Source organism: Nicotiana tomentosiformis, chromosome 6 (genome assembly GCF_000390325.3).
Source record: "Nicotiana tomentosiformis chromosome 6, ASM39032v3, whole genome shotgun sequence".
Lineage (NCBI taxonomy): Eukaryota > Viridiplantae > Streptophyta > Magnoliopsida > Solanales > Solanaceae > Nicotiana > Nicotiana tomentosiformis.
In genome coordinates, this window is record NC_090817.1 from 84,127,057 (window position 1) to 84,150,108 (window position 23,052).

The 23,052-nt window shown below is 36.2% G+C and overlaps 1 protein-coding gene across 1 annotated transcript; it reads right to left on the minus strand.

The window, feature by feature from the left end:
- Positions 1 to 8,350: 8,350 nt before the first annotated feature.
- Positions 8,351 to 9,150, minus strand: LOC104091178 (zinc finger protein ZAT11-like). The gene has a single exon (XM_009596457.4). It carries the CDS (start codon positions 9,021 to 9,023, stop codon positions 8,523 to 8,525), a length of 501 nt encoding a protein of 166 aa, XP_009594752.1. The 5' UTR covers positions 9,024 to 9,150; the 3' UTR covers positions 8,351 to 8,522.
- Positions 9,151 to 23,052: the final 13,902 nt, after the last annotated feature.

Here is a 23,052-nt window from a genome sequence, read left to right on the forward strand (position 1 = left end):
ATTAGGCAGAAAGAGAGAGGTAACTAGTGTGTAAACTATAATGATAGGAATCTAGTACGTAGTACGAGTTCTCTATCTCACCGCGTTAGGCGCAATCAGTGAATGAGAACTTTTCACATCATTTCATACCCATCAGCTGTAGCAGATAGAGTCTTGTTATAAAGTGTGCTTCCATGAAGTTTCCACAATGATGAAGTTTCCGCTATAAATCTCCGATTTTACCTATGAATTTGAGTTATATTAATGGCTAGGGTTGTTCAAACCGAATCGGAAAATCGCATCAAATCAAAAAATCAAACCAAATCGATTAAAAAATCCGACTAGGTTTTGTTTGACTTGGTTTGGTATTGAGTAAAAAAACTCAAACCAAACCGACATATAAATATTTAATTTATATATATATATATGACTTTATATTGAATTTTCTTTAAAAATATAAAAATATTTGGGATCCTATCATGTGTTAACCTTGAAAGCGTACATTAACGAAAAATTATTGTTAGATGACTAAGAAAATAACTATTACGTGTTACTAAAAAATTCTCCCATTAGAATATTTTAACAGATCATATATTTGTCAGTTTTTTCAATATTTACTAAATATATATTCTTTTATCAAAACTATATCTATAACTTTAACAAAGTAAGATTGAAATAAGGATCAATCAAAGGGGGTACTACGAGCCCTCTGCCCCACGCATCTAACCAGCTCGCGTGGTTCACCGGTTCTACCGACTAGACCAAAAGAGTGGAGTTTCATTGGCCCTTTTGAACCCTAGCTTCTCCTTCGCGGTGGCTCACTTTTTCTAAGTAATGGGGAAGAGGACCGAAACATACAAAAATGCTTTCTATGCGATGCTTCCTTCAATACTGGAACTGGACCTTTACGGTCTTAGGCTGATCCCATCTGTCCGAAAGACTATTTTTATTTTATTCCTCAGAATAGAACATGGCCATAGGGGTGGATACCCCCACTATCTGTAGAAAGATTTCAGGTGCGGATATAGGAAGTTGTTGCGATCTATCTGGCTGTAAATATCTTTGAATTTCTTCCATTTGAATATTCATGTAACAAAAAAATCCGAAAACCAGAAAAACCAAACAAAACCGAACCAAACCAAACCGATATAGTTGGTTTGGTTTGGTTTTGACAAAAATCGAACTAACCCGATCCATGTACACCCCTATTAATGACCGTGAAATTATTTTTTACACCGTCAAATCATACAATATACTAGTATTAGTTAGAGCTTAAAGTCTATGTACTAGTAGAAGCTTCGGAAAAATGATCTAATATATATATATATATATATATATACCTTAAAATTAGTAGGTTCTTAGAAGGCGCTGCATTCATACGCCAACACAACTGCTCATTTTTTTTTTAAATTACTTTTTTTGCTTTAGTTTCCCGCCCCCTTCTACTTCTAATTAAATCCCAAAATCAAAAGGTCTATATACCCTCTAAGAGAGTTGCACGCTAAACTTTACAGCAGGAGATTTGCATAATTATATTGAAAATAGTGATACCCCCAAACCTTTTAATACCGAGTTCGTTTTTGTGTACTGGTAGCGTAAAATTGTATAAACAATCAGGTCATTTATTAGTTAATTGCATATAAATTTTTTGATGAACATTTATGTATATTTGGTAAAAATAATGACAAACCTACTAATAGTGTAAGAGAATCTTTACAATGTAACTTAATTCTAGTTTAAAAGATTACAATAATACTAATCATAATCATTTGCTTTTAATAATAACCTTATAATGGTCCAATTATACAATTTGTTTTTAATTATTAACGCATAAAAGTTTTAGTTATCTTTTTTAAAGCACAAAATTACTCTTCACGTATATATGATTGACTTGAATACAGGGCTTAGAATACGAACGCGTACGCGTATATAGCTCGAATTGAAGAAGTGGACAAGGGGCTATTCTCTACTATAGTTACTTTCTGGGGTAATACTGAAGGATGTACTTACTTGGCACCCAAGTATTTGGGACCATTAGCGTGCACAAAATTGTAGTTGACCGTCGTTAGTCTATACATTATCTGTCTGACCTCTTCTTTATGGATATGTATTCTCGATCTTTCTCTATAGAACACAAAGTTATGGCATCATAAAATCTAACAAATGACATTATGAAATGAGGCATAAAATCAACACAGTTAAAAGCTAAAAAAAAAAAAAAAAAAAATTTAAATATCAAATCATGTACTGATGTGAAAAAAGTTAAAATTTGAAAGGTTACGGTTCGAGTTGTCAGTATTTGTGATGTTTTCACACGTCAAATTAAACTACTTATTTTTCAAGAACATCCTAAAACATCCTTCCAACTCTACTTAACTGAATGATACCATACGAGCTTTTGTTGTACGTATCAATTACATTTAACAACCAATTTGGTTGCTTCACTTGACATAAGTCGTCAAGCTTGAGTATTCCCCTTTTTTCCTTCTAAAACTATGGATTAGTACATCAGACTCTTCACATACACGTATACATACATACTATATTATTAAAAGTGGAAAGTGCTTAAACCTAAAGTTAAATTACTAAAATATTCATAAATAATCTAATAGACAATTTTACCCTTCGGCCTTCACCAAAGAAAGGATTAAAGAAAAACCTTCTAAATAAATCAAATTCCCTACTCCTGGAAAATGACACCGATTAACTAATTCTCAAGAAGAGGAACTAACAGACGCACCCCTTCGATAGCACTGATACTACATCACTCTTGGAAAGAGTGTTTAATCATTTTCAAAAGATGCTGCTTGTAACACAGAGTTGTACAAAGATGCCATTCATAGTATGCTTGAGGATTTGCTCGAGATAAGAGTTCTCCGCAAAACGAATCAGCAGTGTCAATCGACAATTGTTACCGAAAAATTACACTATATTATTAGGTAACTTTTTTTGTTTTCTATATATTTACTATAAGTTGAACCCCTTTGACTTTTTGATGTATTTAATTTTTATATTTTGATATCCCTTAATAAAAATTCTGGTTCCGCCACTGATTCTTAGTCATATTTGAGCCTTTGACTTTTTGGTATATTTAATTTTTATATTTTGATACCCCTTAATAAAAATTCTGGTTCCGCCACTGATTCTTAGTCATATATGACCCTTTGATTTATAATGCATAAGTTATATAACATGATAGGAACATGTAAAGATAAGGCAATGGGTAAACAATGCAACATTTGAATTATAAAATTTTACTTAAAGTTTGTGATATGTGGATAGAAAAAACAATTCAGTATATTATCGATACTATGTGTGAAAATTCTAACATGTTTACAGTCGAAAGTAAGCTAACACACAGACCTAAAAGAAATTAATAAAACTAGAATATTAAAATTAGATCTAAAAGAAGTATACAAACAATAAAATGGTGTAAAAATAAAGGATGGTAAAAAAATACGTGTTCAACAATATGTATATCAGTAAATACTTCTTATGAATACTTCCGCTATGAGAATAGAAAGAAGCATTATCAAACTATATATATTAACATAAAATTGTTTTTTAAAAAAAACAAAAAATTATATTAACATCACTTTTCCTTTAGTGTTTTTGACTAATTTATGCATAAGGTTAAATTTTAAACCAAAAATGATCGTGAGTAATTACTAGGTAAATATGCAAATAAAATTGACTCTTGAATAAACGCATAATAATACGATGATACACAAATTAAGGGATCAGGAAAATACGGGTATGAAAAAAGTTGACGTGAAGTTGAAAAGTAGGTGGCAAGAAGAGATTTTCTTAGTTATTTTGATCCATGCATCTATTTGTTGGGCAATTTGAAACAAATCTCCTAAGTTATTAAGGTAAAAGGAATTATGTAATTACTTTAAGTCTAGGACTAGAAGTTTACTTTTGTTGATGCATATTTGATTTTCTTAGTAAATTCATAAATACTAATGTACTCACTAACGTAAATTCCATATTTTAGCTTCTTCCAAATGAATAATGCATTGGAATGTAAATTTTAGTATTTTATCTTTTCATGATCATAGTTTATCTGTTTCGACTGCTAGCCTTGCTATAAACTTTGTCTTTTAAAAACATTGTCAAATTCTTGCTGATTTTAAATAGTCATTTCCCCATTCTTTGACCATTTCTTGCCTTTCTAGCTTGATTTTTTTTATGATGTCGTGTATTTTCTACGCAAATAAATTTCTTTAGTGTAATAGTTGGACTATGTTCCTTTATTCGAAATTTCCTATAAAGAAGACATGAAACCTTATGCATTTTAACTCGATATTGGATACTTCATTTTATATGGAAAGTTTTGTTATTTGAGAAGAACGTAGACTTTTTTTTGATGAAGAGAACCTAGACTTTTTACTATTAGACAAGTGATTTCAGAAGTGAGGTCCTGCTTTTGTTTGCAAGGAAGTTGCGTTTTTCTAACAGCTTGTTTGAATGGTTGTTACCCATCATTTTATAATGTATTGTATCGTATCGTATTGTATCGTATCGTTTTATGAATATAACGTTTGGATAGATTGTATTGTTTCTTATTGTTAAATAATATTTTGTTATTTGGTTTGACTGTATCGTACTGTACTGTAACTGATAAGTTTACTAAAATACCCTCAATTGTTTAAATATTAAATTTATCAAGAATTACGTATAAAAATAATTTAAGAACTATGATAAAGAAAGGAACGGAAATTGGCAGAATAAAGAAACAAAGAATTGGAGTTAAAGTAAATAAAATTGGAGTTAAAATCACATTAGGAGAAAAAAGCGAAACAAAAAGAAGACAAAATCTATATCTTTTACGTTAGAGTTGGAAGTGGCAGAAGTTCGGGAAAAAAGGGACAAAGACAAAGTCAATCCCACCACACTAAATCGATTGTTTCAAAAAATGAGACTTTTCGTCGTTTCGGAACAATGAATTTAACAATACAATACAACCAATTTTAATGAAACAAACAATACAATTAGATACAATGGATAACAACCATCCAAACAAGCTGTAAAAGAATCGTATTTTTTTGTTATTGGAATGTGAAAGAATTTATATAATGCTTTTAATTTTATTCTTTTAAACAGGGGCCTAACTACTTTGGTTAGCTGAATCAAGAATTGTTTCTAATAATACTTTTGCAAAGCAATATAAATAGAAAGGTAAAAGAAAAAGGATTCTTAGGAGGATACATGAGAGTAGTTACATATGCACGGTCATGTTTATAACTGCATGATCTTCACGCTTGCAAAAATTACAAGTTTTTACTTGGGTAGTACTGCATTTGGAAGAAGATGATATTGCGGGGTTTTGACTTTGCGGTTGGGGGTCTATGCAAATTAAAATATTGATAGTAGTACCAATAAATGAAGTTGAAAAATGAACTGTGTCAAATAGCTTTGCATTTTGGTATAGTTGCATTAATGCCATTAGCCAATCCACGAAGAAAAATGTTTAACTATACTCTGTCAAGTTCATAAAATAAAAGCATTTTGGTAATCCAACTTAGTAGATATATCTATTATTTGGTAGTGCTTATAATGTTAATGCACTCTAAACGTATCATGAACTAAAATCTTAATTTAATAGGTAATGCCTGCTTGTGAATCTTTTAATCCACAATGGTAATGAGGAAGTCTCATTTGTGCTGCACCATTTTAGCCTATTTCTTTCTTTGGTGAAAGATGAAGTATTAATGAACCAGCCGAGATTGGACGTGCCAAGATTTCAGTGTGGTTCTTGTTAAAAGATTAATAGTGAAGCTTTTATGTATTTCGGGGATTGGAAATTTATATACTTTCAAAACATAGAGAATTTGCTCTAATAAAGATCGGCTTTGTTCTAATGTTAGGTGACCGAGTTGAGTGTCTCGTAGCGGAGCAACTGAAAAATACAAATGTGATGTCAAGGAACTGTTGATTGAATTGGAGTAGGGTTCACGGTTGTTATTTGGATAGTGTCTTTGGAATTTTTTTCTGGTATCTATACGTACAAATTTTATTACATATTATTGAAAAAATATATTTCTTAATGCAAAGTCGAAAAATAAAATCATGTATTATATGATTTGTCATACACGTGCGTTACCGAAAAACTAGTATATATATATATATATATATATTACATGTGCGTGACACGCTTATCCACTAAATTCACTACAAGAGTTTCCTTCGCACTTAAGATTTGTTGCTTATGCACTAAGAAAATCGACTCAACTGCTTACGTGCATACAAACAAGCCACATTAATGTAAGCCGTGTTCTTCATGAGTTCGAAGCTTCATCTTTCACACGGTAATCATTCGGTGGACAAGTTTTAATTTTGCCATAAGACATATAAAGTTATATGTATAAATATCGGGGTAATTTCACCGATATTTATCCAACTTATCATTTATTTCACAAAAAATACTTATCTATTTTGTATCACTTAAAAGTCACTAAACTTTACCTTTGTAACTTAAAAGTCATTCTAGTTCAAAACCTATAAAATATTCTATAAAAATATGACATGACATTAAATTTAATTAAAAAATTTAATTATAGTTCCACATAAGCTTAGATGGACCATATTCCCAATTTAGATCCATTTCATCCACAATTTGATTTGACCCATAACCCAAATGAGTTTTAATATTTTGAACATTAGAAGGAAAAGAAGAGAACAATTTTTTTGTGCTAAAAATATCTTACTTTATTTGTTACGTAATAACCTTAATGTTACCACCTATAATTTCATTAAAAATATGAACAAAATTAGCACAGAACCAGTTTTTGCATTCTTCATATCATTTTATAATTTTTCATGAAGTTAAAATACTACCATATCAATCTCATATAACATACAAATGTACCACTAACAGACAAGAACAACAAGCTACTAAGAACCTATTTTCATAAATTACTATTCCATTAAAGTTGTTTACCCGAAAAATAGATAGAGTTGAATTTGTACGTAGTTCTAAGAGTATGTGGTATAGCTTGACACAAATCGTAAGAGTAAATAGAAATATCGAATATTGACTGTAAAAGATGAAAAATAAGCAAAGTTGAAAAGAGGATGATTTATGGATTAAGCAAGATGAATCAATCTATGAAACTAAAAAAGGATAATTCTTCAATATGGGAGTGTATGATATCTGAGTTACAATGTATGCAAAACTTGATCCTTTACAGAAATATAGTCATCCCTTTTATAGTGAGGGATCCTACTTTAAATATAATTAAAAATACATAGTGGAGAACCCATGATAAATCAGCTTTTTCATAATTCCCGTCGAGATTCTCTCCCTTAGTGCGGCTGTAGCGACTCTTGTCTATGAGCTCGATCTTGATCGGACTCGGTATTGGTCGGTATTGGTCGGTTTCCAATTTTAGAGCTCGATGCCGACTCGGGGTCCGGTATTGACTTGGGCTCGGTATTGATTGACCTCTGGTTCTTAAGCTCGATTCCGTCGCTTCTCAGTATAGTTCGATTTGGACTTGAGCTCGATAATGGCGTTGAACTCGGTATTTAATCTGACTCCGAAGCTCGAAGCTTGTTCGTGCCTTCTTCAAATCTCACCTCGATATTATGAAGATGCTCTTCGGTCCACCTTCACCAATCGCACGAAGGTTGAAAACGATTTTGACCGTATACAAAAGTCAAAATATTGCTTATTAAGCAATACTAACAAACAAAAATACTGCTTAGTAAGAAATACCCACAATGAAATTGCATAGTAGAACTTCTCTACTAGAAATTCGGCCAAAATCGACCGCGACCAACCGACCGAAATCGGTCGGTTTTTCATATAAAATAAATTAAAACTTATATTCAAAAAATCGATCGAAATTGGGCTGAGGAAGAAATGAGTCTAACTTAGATATGGTCTATTTAAGCTTATGTGGTATTTTTGTTAGATTTTTTAATTAAATGTAATGCCATGTCATATTTTTTATTGGATATTTTATAGGTTTTGATTTAAAATGACTTTTAAGTAACAAAGGTAAAGTTGAGTGACTTTTGAGTTACAAAGGTAAAATTGAGTGACTTTTAAATGATGAAAAATAGATAAGTGACTTTTGTGAAATAAATGATAAGTTGGAATCATGAATTACTACAAGAAATTATCTTAAGCTATATTACATAGAATTGACGATCATCTAATAATTTTTTTTGTTATCGTATCATTATACAATTAGTTGAGATTATGAAAGTCAAAGGACATTCAATTGGACTACAATTAGTTAGTGTTTGAACCTGAATTCTTTCTTTCATTCGCATAACAGACTTATGAGTCCATGTTATTGACCCGAGATGCTTTAACTAATTTGCACAACCACAACCTGCTGCTGTGGAGGGAACTAAGGGAAACAACAAAATCCAGTAACTAGTTTATATGATGAACAAAATTTCTGTAGGTTTTTCTATACACAGACTAGCCACAAATCAATCGAAATCATAGAAGTTAGCTACTCTGAAGAAAAAATTCAGAAAACTACTATAGTATCTAATACGTCTGTAACCGAAACAATTCAAAATGGTTACAACCAAGAATGTTGAACTACTCTAAGCGGGATAATCCCCAACATCAACTCATTCTCATATGGTGTCATATTCAAATCCAAGAACAAAGCCTTTTCAGTACCCGAAATCTTTTTCTCTGTCGTCTCTACAACTTCACCGGCAGAATTATCATCACTATCCTGCTGTTTCTGTTTCTGCAATTCACCCAATTTATAGCGGTGCTTTCTCATGTGGCCACCTAAAGCTTGTCCAAGAGAAAATTCCTCTCCACAAAAGGAGCATTCATGTTTCTTCTTGTTAGGTTTAATTGGATCTGCCGTTGAGTGGAGTTTTGGTTTCTTGTGACTTGCTCTATGGCCGCCCAAAGCTTGGAAAGATTCAAATTGCTTCTTACAAGTCCTGCACTCGAAAAGTCTACGTGCTAATGAACTATTCTTCTCTAAGATATTGACGCAATTAGCCATGGCTAATGTCTCCACTGTCAATTGATCTTCTTCTCTGCTTCTCTTTATTGTCATGGCAATAGTATTAGGGCGGTGTGTGGGAATATTAGTGTGGAGAGTTATATATAGTTTCTAAAGTTTCTTGAGCCCGAAGAAAAGAGAGAAAAGGATTGTGCTATTGCTAAGACTATTTTCCGCTTTAAACTCAGTTTGGGATTCGCTAAGTTACAACACGCTAGTACACACGGAGTTACCATTTTTTTATACCAACACTAAAGTTTAATTTAGTAGTGTAAATTACACTAAAGGCCCCTATAATTGCAGATGCACCCTTTTTATCTTGAGATCATATATTCAATCCCTTATACAATTATGAAAATCCTACACTTTGACTAATGTTTTCATTTTATAGCAGTTAAGTGCTTAGATTTGGAAAACATGAGATATATTTATAACTTAAATGTATTAATATAAAACAAGTTAAATTTTAAAATATAAAGTTTCATGTATCTTCCAAAATTCTTAATTAATTAGATAATGACCACATATTAATGCATGTAGTCATTTATATGATCAGTTACTTGTAATAATTTTCTTGCATTTTCAACATGTAAGCTATTGATCCTTTAAAAAAAAAAAGAATTATAGTACTATTTAATATACAGAAATTTCACGTGTTTTCTTTTACTTAGGTCGCTTTTCTATAATACCACTTCAAAATTTTTAAATTAAACTTAATTAGACAGATGTTCTTTTTGTATAATTTTCATTATATAAATAGTATAAAGTACTTTGATTTGCAAAATATTGCTAACGCCTTTATATTTGTGTATGGTTTGTATTATATATGAAGTGTAAGTGCTTGGTTTTAAAACACAGAAAATATATCTACAACTAAGTTATATTACAAGGAGGTTTAGTGTAAACTCTTGTTAAATTTACCTAAAACTTAAACTCTTCAAATTTTCTTGTGACTGAAGCAAAGAGAGAGAAGGATTGTGTCACTGCAAGACTGATTTCAAAGTTAAACTCAGTTTTGGTTAGGTTAAGTGTGTACAGCACTACAGCTTAATCCGAGTAAATTGCTTTCTGTAAAAGACCTGGTTTCTCAGGCAATTCTCTAATTCAGTAAGCTAGAGAGTTTTCTTTTACTTTATTTTATTTTATTTTATTTCTTTCTTGCTTTTTGGGTCAACTCCAAACTTGTACCGATCTGACTTGTGTATATATAGTACCCTAGTAATTTCCTTAACATACTCATTTTCTAAAATATTGAATATTTTGAAAAGTGATCGGAGTACATCTTTTAGGATTTTTCAAACAACACTATAAAATACCCTTATTAAACGTACTATTTCAATAAGAAAAAGTTGAATACATATCACCAAACTTGCAAAGAAATTTCCCTCACACGCTTTAACTTTGCAGTGGCTCATTATACGTTCCAACTTGTAAGAAATTGAGTCGACCCCTATGACACATAGGCGGATTTAGGGGCAGAAAGAGGTTAACTCGTCCCCTTTATCGATAAGTTATACTGTATATATAAGACAAAATTTATTTTATATCTCTATATAGTATATTTTGAGTCTCATTGTAACAACTCAAAATCATAACTTAGTAGTCAAGGGAGTTCAAAATCTTTACGAGTTTACTGATTCAATTCTCACTAGCTGCAGTCTCTTTTAATTTTTTAACTTTTTTTTTTGAACCCTTAGCGTTAATCGTGCCTCCACCATTGCTCTGACACCGCCACTAAGTTTATTTGACATTTCGCTCATTTGCAGTTTCTGAGTAATTAAATTCAATTATTTTAATGTAATGGAGAATAATCTTACAGTATTATTTTCTATTATAGTGGCTACAAACTTCACCTATTGATGCTCGTCGAGGTCTGCGGCTTGTGACAAGGGGTAGTGAGTGTTGCGGAAGCCGAATATATAAAGAGTGGTTAAATCACAACTACTATATCTAAATGCAGCTAATAAGTAGTAAATGAGATAATAATAAAAAGAACACCAGAAATTAACGAGGTTCGGCAAAATTTGATTTTTGCCTAGTCCTCGGTTACAATCAACTCAAACTTTATTTCACTCCAAAAATTACAAGGGAAATACTACAAGAGAGAAAGAAGATTCAAATGCCTTAGGAGATAAGAAGGCACGTGAGAGATGTTTACAAATGAACAAAACCCTTACTATTTATAGAAGAGAAATGGCCTTAATAATGTCATGCATGACATCATATTAAGTGTGATCATGCAATATAAATGCATGAAAAATGCATCTATCAAATCTTCCAAAAAAGATGTTTCAAATGTTCACACTAGTTCACATTAATCTTGTCAAATTCAACAAATCTCCACCTTGGCAAGATTCCACTTTTTCAATTTTCTCTCACTGATAAATTTTGATTGTGTCTTCAACTTCAATCTTCAAAGTTCAACAATGTTGATCAAGTTCAAACAATATTGAAACTTGATCGCAGTCACTACTTTTGTTAGCATATCGGCAGGGTTGTCTGTAGTCCTAATTTTCTGCACCATGACTCCACATTCTTCTATAATATCTCTTACAAAGTGATATCGAACATCAACGTGCTTCGTCCTTGCATGATAAACTTGGTTCTTGGCTAATTGGATAGCACTCTGACTATCACAAAATAATGTGATGCTTTCTTGACCAATACCAAGCTCTCTAAGCAAACCTTGAAGCCAAATTGCCTCCTTTACAGCCTCCGTAATTGCCATGTACTCTGTCTCAGTAGTAGACAAAGTAACCGTTGACAGTAAAGTCGATTTCCAACTAACTGGTGCATTTGCAAAAGTGAAAACATAATCAGTAGTTGATCTACGCTTGTCTAAATCACCCGCATAATCCGAGTCACAATATCCAACCAAATACTGACTATCTTCCTGCTAAAAAATCAATCCAACATCTACAATATTACAAATATAACGTAGAATCCATTTCACAGCTTACCAATGCTCCTTTCCTGGATCATGCATATACCTGCTTACAACTCCGATAGCATGTGAAATATCAGGTCTTGTGCAAACCATTGCATACATCAAGCTACCAACGGCATTCGCATATGGCACTCTTAACATATACTCTCGTTCAGCTTCATTCTTCGACGACATAGCAGCACTAAGTTTAAAGTGAGGAGCAAGAGGAGTGCTAACTGACTTCGTGTTCTCTTTCATGCCAAATCGATCTATTACTCTCTTCAAGTATTCTTTCTGAGATAGACAGAGTTTCTTTGAATGTCTGTCTCTTTTTATCTCCATACCAAGAATTTTCTTCGCCTCACCCAAATCCTTCATCTCAAACTCCTTTCTTAGTTGAATCTTCAACTTCTCAATTTTCTCTTGACTTTTGGAAGCTATCAACATATCATCAACGTATAGGAGAAGATATATGAAGGATCTGTCTTCAAGCTTGCGCAAATACACACAATGATCATATTTGCTTCTTCTGTACTTTTGCCGCAACATAAACTTGTCAAATCATTTGTACCATTGTCTAGAATATTGTTTCAATCCATACAACAATATTTCAAGTTTGTACACCATAGTTTCCTTTTCAGCAACTTTGAATCCTTCTGGCTGAGTCATATAGATTTCCTCTTCGAAGTCTCCATGTAAAAATGCAGTTTTTACATCTAACTGAACTAGTTCCAAATTTAACTGTGCTAGCAAAGCCAACAAAACTCTAATGGATGAGTGTTTCACGACTGGAAAAAACATCTCATTGTAATAAATTCCCTCCTTTTGAGCGTATCCTTTGGCCACCAATCTTGCTTTGTAGTGAACATCTTCTTGGTTAGGAAATCCTTCTATCTTTGCAAATACCCATTTGTACCCAATTGCTTTCTTGCCCTTCGGGAGATTGGCCAATTTCCACGTGCAATTCTGATGAAGGGACTGCATTTCTTCATTCATGGCAATCTCCACTTATCTTCTTCTTAACTTTGGATTGCATCTTTATAAATGGTAGGAACACCATCAGCTACAATTGAGGCTGCACAAGCCACCGTCTCTATGAGATGAACATGTTTCCTTATTGTTCTTTTTGGCTTGCTGGTTGCTATTGATTCAAGTTGTTGTTGGGGTTCCTGAGTTGGAATCTCCCCTTCCAGTGACTCTTCTTCCAAGGGAAAATCTTCTATTGTTTCCTCGTTTTCTCCCTGTGTTGGGAAAATTAATTTTCCCTCAAACTTCACCTGCTTTGAAGCACTATCAGTTTGTTTGACATCTTCATCTGTCATATTATTTGTTATGGCAGATTCATCAAAGGTAACATCTTCTGATGAATATAATTTTTCTTGTCTCTGGACACCATAATCAGTATCCTTTGACTCCAGAAGTAATCCTCATAAATATAGCTTTCTTTGCCCTCGGATCCAATTTTGTCTCTTTCACATGATAGTATGCAATTGAGCCAAACACATGCAAAAAATTGTAATCTTCAGCAGGTTTTCCATATCATTTTTCAAATGGTGTCTTGCCTCTAATAGAGGCAGATGGTAGATGATTAATGAGGTGACATGCATATGTTATTGCCTCAGCCCAAAATTCTTTGCCCAAGCCAGCATTGAACAACATACACCGAACCTTCTCCAGCAAAGTTCGGTTCATGCGTTCTGCCACTCCATTCTGTTGTGGTGTATTTCTGACGGTGAAATTTCTCAAAATGCCATCATCTTCACAAATCTTATTATAAAGATCATTTTTGTATTCTCCACCATTATCTGTGTGAAGACACTTTATCTTTATGCCTGTTTGAGTCTCTATCATCGCCTTCCATTTGAGAAAAATTCCCAGTACCTCATCTTTGGTTTTCATAGTATACACCCACACTCTTCGGGAAAAGTCATCAATAAAGGTTACAAAATAGTGTTTCCCACCTATTGAAGAAGTTTTGGAAGCACCCCAAATATCATAGTGAACATAATCCAAAATACCTTTAGTATTATGGATTGTTGTTCCAAATTTAACCCTTGTCTATTTTCCCTTGACACAATGCTCACAAAACTCCAAATTACAAGTCTTTACTCCTTTTAACAATCCTTGATCTGATAAAATGTTCAAGGATTTTCCTCCAGCATGTCCCAAGCGCATGTGCCATAGCTTGGTTGCTTCTGCCTCCTTGTCATCACTGAATGTCACTGTTGCTATCCCAATAACTATACTACCGTGATAGTGATACATGTTATTATTTTACCGAATTCCCTTCATTACCACTAGTGCACCGAAGCATATTCTCATTATCCCATTTTCTGCAATAACTTTGAGCCCCTTTGACTCTAGGGCTTCTACATAAATGAGATTTTTCTTCAATTCCGGTACGTATAGAATATCTGTTAATGTTCTGATCAATCCATCATGGTTCCTTAATCGGATTGAACCAATACCATATGCGGTGAGAGGATTGTTATTCGCGGTGTGAATAACTCCATATTCCCCTTCTTGAAAATCAATGAACCAGTCCCTGTTGGGACACATATGATAGCTACAAGCTGAATCCATCAGCCATATGTCAGATGGTTTGAATGGCTCAGTTGTAACTAGTGATAAATCAGAGTCATCACAATCAGCTACATTTGAATCGATGACAGCCTTCCCATTGTTAGGTTTGACCTTGTTTTTCAACTTTGGACAGTCTTTCTTTCAGTGCCCTTTTTCTCGAAAAAAGGCGCATTCATCTTTGCTAGGTATGGATCTTGACTTGGATCTTTCTTTATTCGTTCTCATATGATTTTGAGAACGACCTCTCACAACCAGTGCTTCTCCTTGTCCACTCTTTTGCTTTTCTCTCTTTCTTTGTTCATAGCTGTATAAGGCAGAATAAACTTCTTTGAGAGATACATCATCATTACCATGAAGTAGATTTGTTTCAAGGTGCTCTTACTCACCGGGAAGTGAACTTAATAACATTAAGCCATATCTCCATCACTAAAGGTCATGTCTATATTCTGTAAATCTGTTTCCAACTTTTTGTAACGACCCGGCCTGCCGTTTTGAGCATTATAACCCGTTCGCTCATTTACTTCTCAATTTATGCTCTATAGTTGTTTTATGACTTACCGGGTTAGTTGGTTCGGGTCCGAAAGGAATTCGGAGTAAATGAGACACTTAGTCTCATAATTGAAAATTTAAGTTACAAAAGTTGACCAGATATGGACCTATATGCAAACGACCTCGGATTTGAATTTTGATGATTCCAACAGCTCCGTATGGTGATTTTGGGCTTAGGATCATGTCCGAAAAATTATTTGGAGGTCCGTAGTGGAATTAGGCTTGAAATGCCGAAAGTTTAATTTTTGGGAAGTTTGACCGGGGGGTTGACTTTTTGATATCGGGGTCAGAATCCAATTTTGAAAATTGGAATACCTCCGTTATGTCATTTATGACTTGTGTACAAAATTTGAGGTCAATCGGACGTGATTTGATAGGTTCCGGAGTCGTTTGTAGAAACTTGAAATTTCAAAGTTTATTAGGCTTGAATTGGGGTGTAATTCATGGTTTTAGCATTGTTTGAGGTGATTTGAGGGTTTGAGTAAGTCCGTATGATGTTTTAGGACTTTTTGGTATATTTGGTTGAGGTTTCGAGGGGCTCAGGTGAGTTTCGGATGGTTAACAGATCAAAAAGTGGACTAAAATAGCTGCTGCAATTTCCTTATCCTGCAAATTCCATCTCCCAGAATCGAGCCCGGAATCACCCATAATCGAGCCCAGAATCTCCTAGAATCTCCCAGAATCGAGCCCAAAATCTCTAGAATTGAGCCTTGAATCATGCCTAGTATAGGGCCATGATCGAGGAAAAAGATCGAATGCAGGATCGAAGGCCAGGGTCGAGTGCCATGATCGAGGGCCCAGGATCGAAGCCACGATTGAAGGCAAGATCGAAGGCCAAGGTCGAGGGCCATGATCGAGGGTCAGAATTGAGGGTAAAAATCGAGGCCCAGGATCGAGGCCCGGGATCGAGGAACACGATCGAAGGCCCAGGATCGGGGGCTGTCTGGGCAGAATTATAAAGCAAGGACTTCGTCCCATTCGCCATTTTTGACAAATTGGAGCTTGATGAGAGGCGATTTTGGATAGAGTTTCAAGAAAAACTTTAGGTAAGTCCCTTGTGATCATTTCTACTCCATAATATTGAATTATCATCGAATAATCCGACTAGATTGCATGATTTTGAGGTGTAAATCGGAGATTTAAACTTAGAAATTTGGAAATAAGATTTGTAGATTTGAGAGTCGAGTTGAGGTCGGATTTTGGTAAAATTGGTATGGATAGACTCGTGGTTGAATGGGCTTTCGGATTTTGTAACTTTTGTCAGGTACCGAGATGTGGGCCCCACGGGCAATTTTTGAGCTAATTTTTGGATTTTTATGAAAAATTAATATTTTTTTATGGAATTAATTCCAATAAGTTTTACTGACTTAAACGAATTAATTGTGACTAGATTCGAGGCATTCAGAGGCCGATTTGCGAGGCAAATGCATAGCAGAGTAAGGAATTTCACGTTTTGAGGTAAGTAACAATTTTAAATCTAGTTCTGAGGGTATGAAACCCCGGAATTTTTTGTCATATGATTATTTTGGAGGTGACGCACATGTTGGGTGACGGGTGTGTGGACGTGCACCGAGGGGATTGTGACTTGGTCCATCCCGTGGAAACTGTAAAGCTGAATAACTTGTTGATAGTTATGTGCTCTCTATGTGTTGTGAAAACTTGACTATAAGTCATGCTAGAAACCATGTTTAGGCTATATGTTGGTATTGTTAGGACTCACATAGGTCGTGTACATTTTGAATTATCTGCTTAAATTTTTGTTTTGTACTCAGTCAAAGCTTACTTGATTATTTTATCTCAGTCTCTATTGTTCATTATTGATGTATCATATCATTATTGTTTGGGCTGATTTTATGATTGTTGTGAGCCCGGGAGACTGGAGAGCTTTATGACTGAGTGAGGCCGAGGGCCTGATTGTGAGATATTATACCATAGCACGTGAGTTGTCCGTGCGGATCCTTATATTATACTATAGCACGTGAGTTGGCCGTGCAGCACGTGAGTTGGCCGTGCGGATCTAGATATTTATATTATGGCACGTGAGTTATCCGTGTAGCACGTGAGTTGTCCGTGCATATTATAGCGCTTGGGTTGTAGGAGCCCCTCCGAAGTCTGTACACCCCCAGTGAGCACGGGTACCCATTGAGTGTAAGTGCTGAGGGCTGGGAGCCCAGCGAGCGATTGTTGTCCTGAGAGGTTGTCCTTGTTTTTCATTGGTTGATGCACTTAGTTGATATTTGTTGTTGTGGTGAAATTTTTCAAGGATTCTATATCCGAATTACATGAACTTAAATTGTATAAAATTGATTTGACTTAAACTGTCGGATTTGAAAGCATGTCTATTCTTTACTGGAATTACTGAAAATGAATTATAATTGTATAACTCGTCACTATTTTCAGTTCCTTATTTATTATTGTTACTTGCTGAGTTGGTTGTACTCATACTACACCCTGCACTTCGTGTGCAGATCCAGGTTCTTCTGGAGATAGCGGGTGTTGATTTACTCGCACCATTGATTTTCAGAGACTCAGAGGTAGCTGCCGTATTTCGCAGACCTTGTCTCTCCTTCCCTATCTCCCTGTTTAATGTATTTGGTTTTAGACTATTATAGACCGTTTTCTTTTGACTTGTATCCATATTAGATGCTCATGTACTCAGTGACACCAGGTTTTGGGGAGTGTTCGTATCAATATTTGTGGGATTTTGTATTGTATTTAAATATTATATTTTCAAACTTAAGAGAAATTATGGTTTATTGAGATTATCGGCTTGCCTAATATCGAGATAGGCGCCATCATGACAGGTTGGGATTTTGGGTCGTGACAAGTTGGTATCATAGCCTAGGTTACATAGGTCTCACGAGTAATGATCAGGATTAGTAGAGTCTTGCGGATCGGTACGGAGATGTTTGTACTTATCTTCGAGAGACTGCAGAACCCTTAGGAAAATTTCACTTTCTTGTAATCTGTCGTGCGAATTTGTTGTCCGGAAACTAAATTTTTGTTATTCTATTCTTTCACAGATTGTGAGGACACGTACTATCGGATCAGACGGTCAGCCACCAGTGCCACCAATTAGGGCTGCGAGGGGCCGGGGCCGTGGTAGAGGCCGGGGCCGAGGTAGAGGTAGAGGTGTAGCACCTGTAGTACCACCAGTCGCTCCAGCTCAGGAGCAGATTCCAGATATAGCTGAGCCGACAAGACCAGCTCAGGCACCAGCTGTACCCATTGAGATTCCAGGCCTTCAGGAGACTTTGGCCTAGATATTGACAGTTTGACCTGGTCTTGCTCAGGTGGTTTCGGCTCAGGCCGCACCTGCTACTTCTCAGGTCGGGGGAGGTACTCATACCCCTGTTGCCCGTACTCCAGACCAGGTAGTACAGGGACTTCAGATATCAGGGGCACTACCAGCCCAACCGGTTGCAGCTGCTCAGTCCCCGGTAGTTCCTGTTATGGCAGATGATGAGCAGAGGAGACTTGAGAGATTTGAGAGGCTTCGACCTCCACCATTTAGCGGTACTGAGTTAGAGGATGCTCAGGGTTTTCTGGATAGGTGTCAACGGATGCTTCAGACAACGGGTATTCAGGAGACCAGTGGGGTCTCATTCACTACTTTTCAGTTTTCTGGGGCTGCACTCAGATGGTGGGAGACTTACGAGAGGCGTAGGCCTGTTGGCGCAACACCCCTTACTTGGCAGCAGTTCTTCGTGGTCTTTTTGGAGAAGTTCGTGCCTCAGTACCGCAGAGAGGAGCTGCGCAGACAGTTTGAGCAGCTTCACCAGGGTGATATGTCCGTGACGCAGTACGAGATGAGATTTTCTGAGTTGGCTCATCACGCAGTCTGGTTGGTTCCCACTGATAGGGAGAGGATTAGGAGGTTCATTGATGGCTTACATATCAGCTGCGATTACTTATGACTAAGGAGAGAGTATGTGGTGCTCCTTTTGGTGAGGTAGCGGACATTGCTCGGCAGATAGAGATGGTTCGTGGCCAGGAACGTGGAGAGAGAGAGAGAGAGAGGCTAAGAGGCCTCGTGGTCCAAGAGATTACAACGGTGTTCCTTCAGGGGATCCGTTTTACCGCGGTAGGGGTCGTTCTTACAGACACGCTCAGACGGATCGTCTAGCTCATCGTGGTGCATCAGCTTAGACATATTTCTTATAGTGCTCACTCAGGCCAGTCTTCATTCAGTGCACTACCAGCGCAAAGTTCTCATCATGCCTTGTCCGCTCAGGCTTCTACAGGTAATTCCTCGGGTTATCAGGAGCAGTAGTTCCATCAGAGGAGGGGTTGTTTCGAGTGCAGAGAATTTGATCATTTCAAGAGAGAGTGTCCTATGCTATTGAGTGGGGCTCCACAGCAGGGTCCTCGACTGACGGCACCAGCACCAGCAGTTCCACCACCCGCCCAGCCAGCTCGGGGTGGGGGTCAGGCAACTAGGGTTCGCCCAAGAGGGGGAGGCCAATCAGGTGGCGAGCAGGCTCAATTCTATGCTCTTCCTACCAGGCCAGATGCTGTTGCCTCAGATGCAGTGATCACATGTATTGTTTTAGTGTTCCACAGGGAGGCTTCTATATTATTTGACCATGGTTCCACTTATTCATATGTATTATCGTATTTTGCTCATTATCTGGAAATGCCCTGTGAGTCCTTTGTTTCACCTGTTTGTGTATCTACACCGGTGGGTGATATTATTACTATGGATCATGTGTATCGGTCGTGTGTGGTAACTATTGGGGAACTAGAGACTAGAGTTGATCTCTTATTACTTGGTATGGTTGATTTCTATGTAATCCTGGTTATGGATTGGTTGTCTCCATATCATGCTATTCTAGACTGTCACGCAAAAATCGTGACGTTGACAATGCCGGGGATGCCAAAGGTTGAATGGAGGGGTTCTCTAGATCTTGTTCCTAGCAGGGTAATTTCTTATTTGAAGGCCCAACGTATGGTTGGAAAGGGATGCTTGTCATATTTAGCCTTTGTGAGAGATGTTGATGCATATACTCCTATTATTGATTCAGTACCGGTCGTGCGAGACTTTCCGGATGTATTTCCTGCAGACCTACCGAGTATGCCGCCCGACAGGGATATTGATTTCGGTATTGACTTGGTGCAGGGCACTCACCCCGTTTCTATTCCTCCGTATCGTATGTCACCAGCTGAGTTAAAGGAATTGAAAGAGCAACTTCAGGAACTCCTTGAAAAGGGGTTTATTAGGCTTAGTGTGTCACCTTGGGGTGCACCGGTTCTGTTTGTGAAAAAGAAAGATGGTACTATGCGGATGTGTATTGATTATAGACAGTTGAACAAAGTTACAATCAAGAATAAATATCCATTACCGCGTATTGATGACTTATTTGACTAGCTTCAGGGAGCAAGGTTGTTCTCCAAAATTGACTTGAGGTCTGGGTATCACCAGTTGAAAATTCGGGATTCGGATATTCTAAAGACGGCATTCAGGACTCATTATGGCCACTATGAATTTCTTGTGATGTCTATTGGGCTAACAAATGCCCTAGCAGCATTTATGCATTTGATGAATAGTGTATTCCAGCCATATCTTGATTTATTTGTCGTAGTATTTATTGATGACATTTTGGTGTACTCACGTAGCCAGGAGGAGCATGCACAACACTTGGGTATTGTATTACAAAGATTGAGAGAGGAGAAACTTTATGTAAAATTCTCTAAGTGTGAGTTCTGGCTTAGTTCAGTGGCATTCTTGGGACATATAGTGTCCAGTGAAGGAATTAAGGTGGATCCGAAGAAAATAGAGGCAGTTCAGAGTTGGCCCAAACCATCTTCAGTCACTGAGGTTCGGAGTTTTCTCGGCTTGGCCGGTTATTATCGTCGTTTCGTGGAGGGATTCTCGTCTATTGCATTGCCTATGACTAAATTAACCCAGAAAGGTGCTCCGTTCAGGTGGTCAGATGAGTGCGAAGAGAGCTTTCAGAAGCTCAAAATAGCTTTGACTATGGCTCCAGTATTGGTGTTGCCTACAGGTTCAGAGTCTTATACTGTGTATTGTGACGCGTCGCATATTGGTCTTGGCGTAGTGCTTATGCAAGACGGTAGGGTGATTGCCTATGCGTCCAGATAGTTAAAGGTACATGAGAAGAATTATCCAATCCATGATCTTGAGTTAGCAGCTATTGTTCATGCCTTAAAAATTTGGCGGCATTACTTGTACGGTGTCCAGTGTGAGGTATATACCGATCATCGGAGTCTACAACATCTGTTTAAACAGAAAGATCTTAATTTGCGGCATCGAAGGTGGTTAGAGTTGCTTAAGGATTATGATATCACCATTCTCTATCATCCCGGAAAGGCCAATGTAGTGGCCGATGCCTTGAGTCATAAGGCGGAGATTTTAGGCAGCTTAACATACTTACCGGTAGCTGTCACACCTCCTTTTTCCCGAATGAGGATATGGGATAAGGGAGTTTTTCCAATTAAAGTGACATTAATCGAGATAGGATTATTTATTTAATTTCAGAGTCGCCACTTGGGATAATTTATGGTGTCCCAAGTCACCGGTTTATTTCAAATCCCAAATCGAGGAAATTTGACTCTGTTTTAAAGTCTGCGAAACCAGAAGACCGGGTAAGGAATTCTGTTAACCAGGGAGAAGGTGTTAGGCATTTTTGAGTTCCGTGATTTTAGCACGATCGCTTTAATCATACCTAGCTTAATTAATTTATTTAATTACGTATTTTAAACCTAAGTGCATTTTACCTTTTACCGCTTTTAATTATGGCATTTATGGATTTAATCTTTGAAACAGACTACATGTGTGTAAGTTCGCTTTGTTTGGGGCACTAAAATCATGTCAAGCGAACGTGTACACAATTAATTACACTTTATTAATTTAAGATTGTTTGGCCGAAGTTGCGCGAATGCATACCTCGATTTAATTTTGAATATCGGGATCATGTCACGGACATGTACGCAATTACGATAAAATTCACGCCTAAAGTATTTCTACAAGTGTTTAATTAAGGCATTTTATTTACTAAGATTGTTTGACCATGGTCACGCGAACATGTACCTTGATTTCTTTTTGGCATCGCAACTATATCACGCGTGCATGTACATAATTGTAATAATTAAGTTGATTATAAATACCTTAAGTTATGCTTATGTCTCTAAACTAAATACTCTATGTCATATGGCTAAGTATAAAGGTTCAGTACTAGGTGATATGTTTTTTTGTATTAGATGGGGGCAACCTATGTATTATTTGTCAAGCAGGCCCAGATTTAAAGTTTGAGGCCTGATATGGACTGAGTCCTAATGAACTCTAGCCCAAGACATATATTATTTGTTATTGGGACTAGCTAATGAATTCAGTTCAAAAGAATTTGAGCCTGCTTGAGTCTAATTGACTCTGGCCCAATGCATATTCTAAGGCAGCTAAATGAATTCAGTCCAAACAATTTGGGCCTAGTGATCATGGAATCTAAATGACTCCGGCCCAATACCATGTTATTAAGCATTCAATCAATTAAACACATTTGATTCAAGAAGGTTTGGGCCTAATAATGAGTCTGGATGACTCTGGGCCAATATCCATTTGTGGACAAATTGCTCAAACAATGATTTGGGCCTGATGATAATGAGTCCAAGTGACTCTGGCCCCTGTGCATATTTGTGTGAATGAGTTTGAAATTAAAATTTGTAACAACAATTATAAGATTTTTACCTATATTTTGTTTATCTAAAAAAAAGTTAACAAGGGTCTTGGGATACGAACAAAATAAAGCGAAATTTTGGTTAATTTTTGGATAATTTCCTACTGATTGCCTAAGCCACTTAGTAACTTATGTTAAAGTGCTAAGTTTAAGACTCATTGTGTATTTAAAAGCAAAAATCACTGCCTTTACTTGTATTATCAATTTAATTTATTAGCCAAAATTTCAGAGTACAATCTCGTAGACCCAGTTGATATGGGCCTGAAAATGTACCCTGATTGCTATTAAATTTGCTTACAAAACCTAATTTTTTTATGACTTAGAACTAATG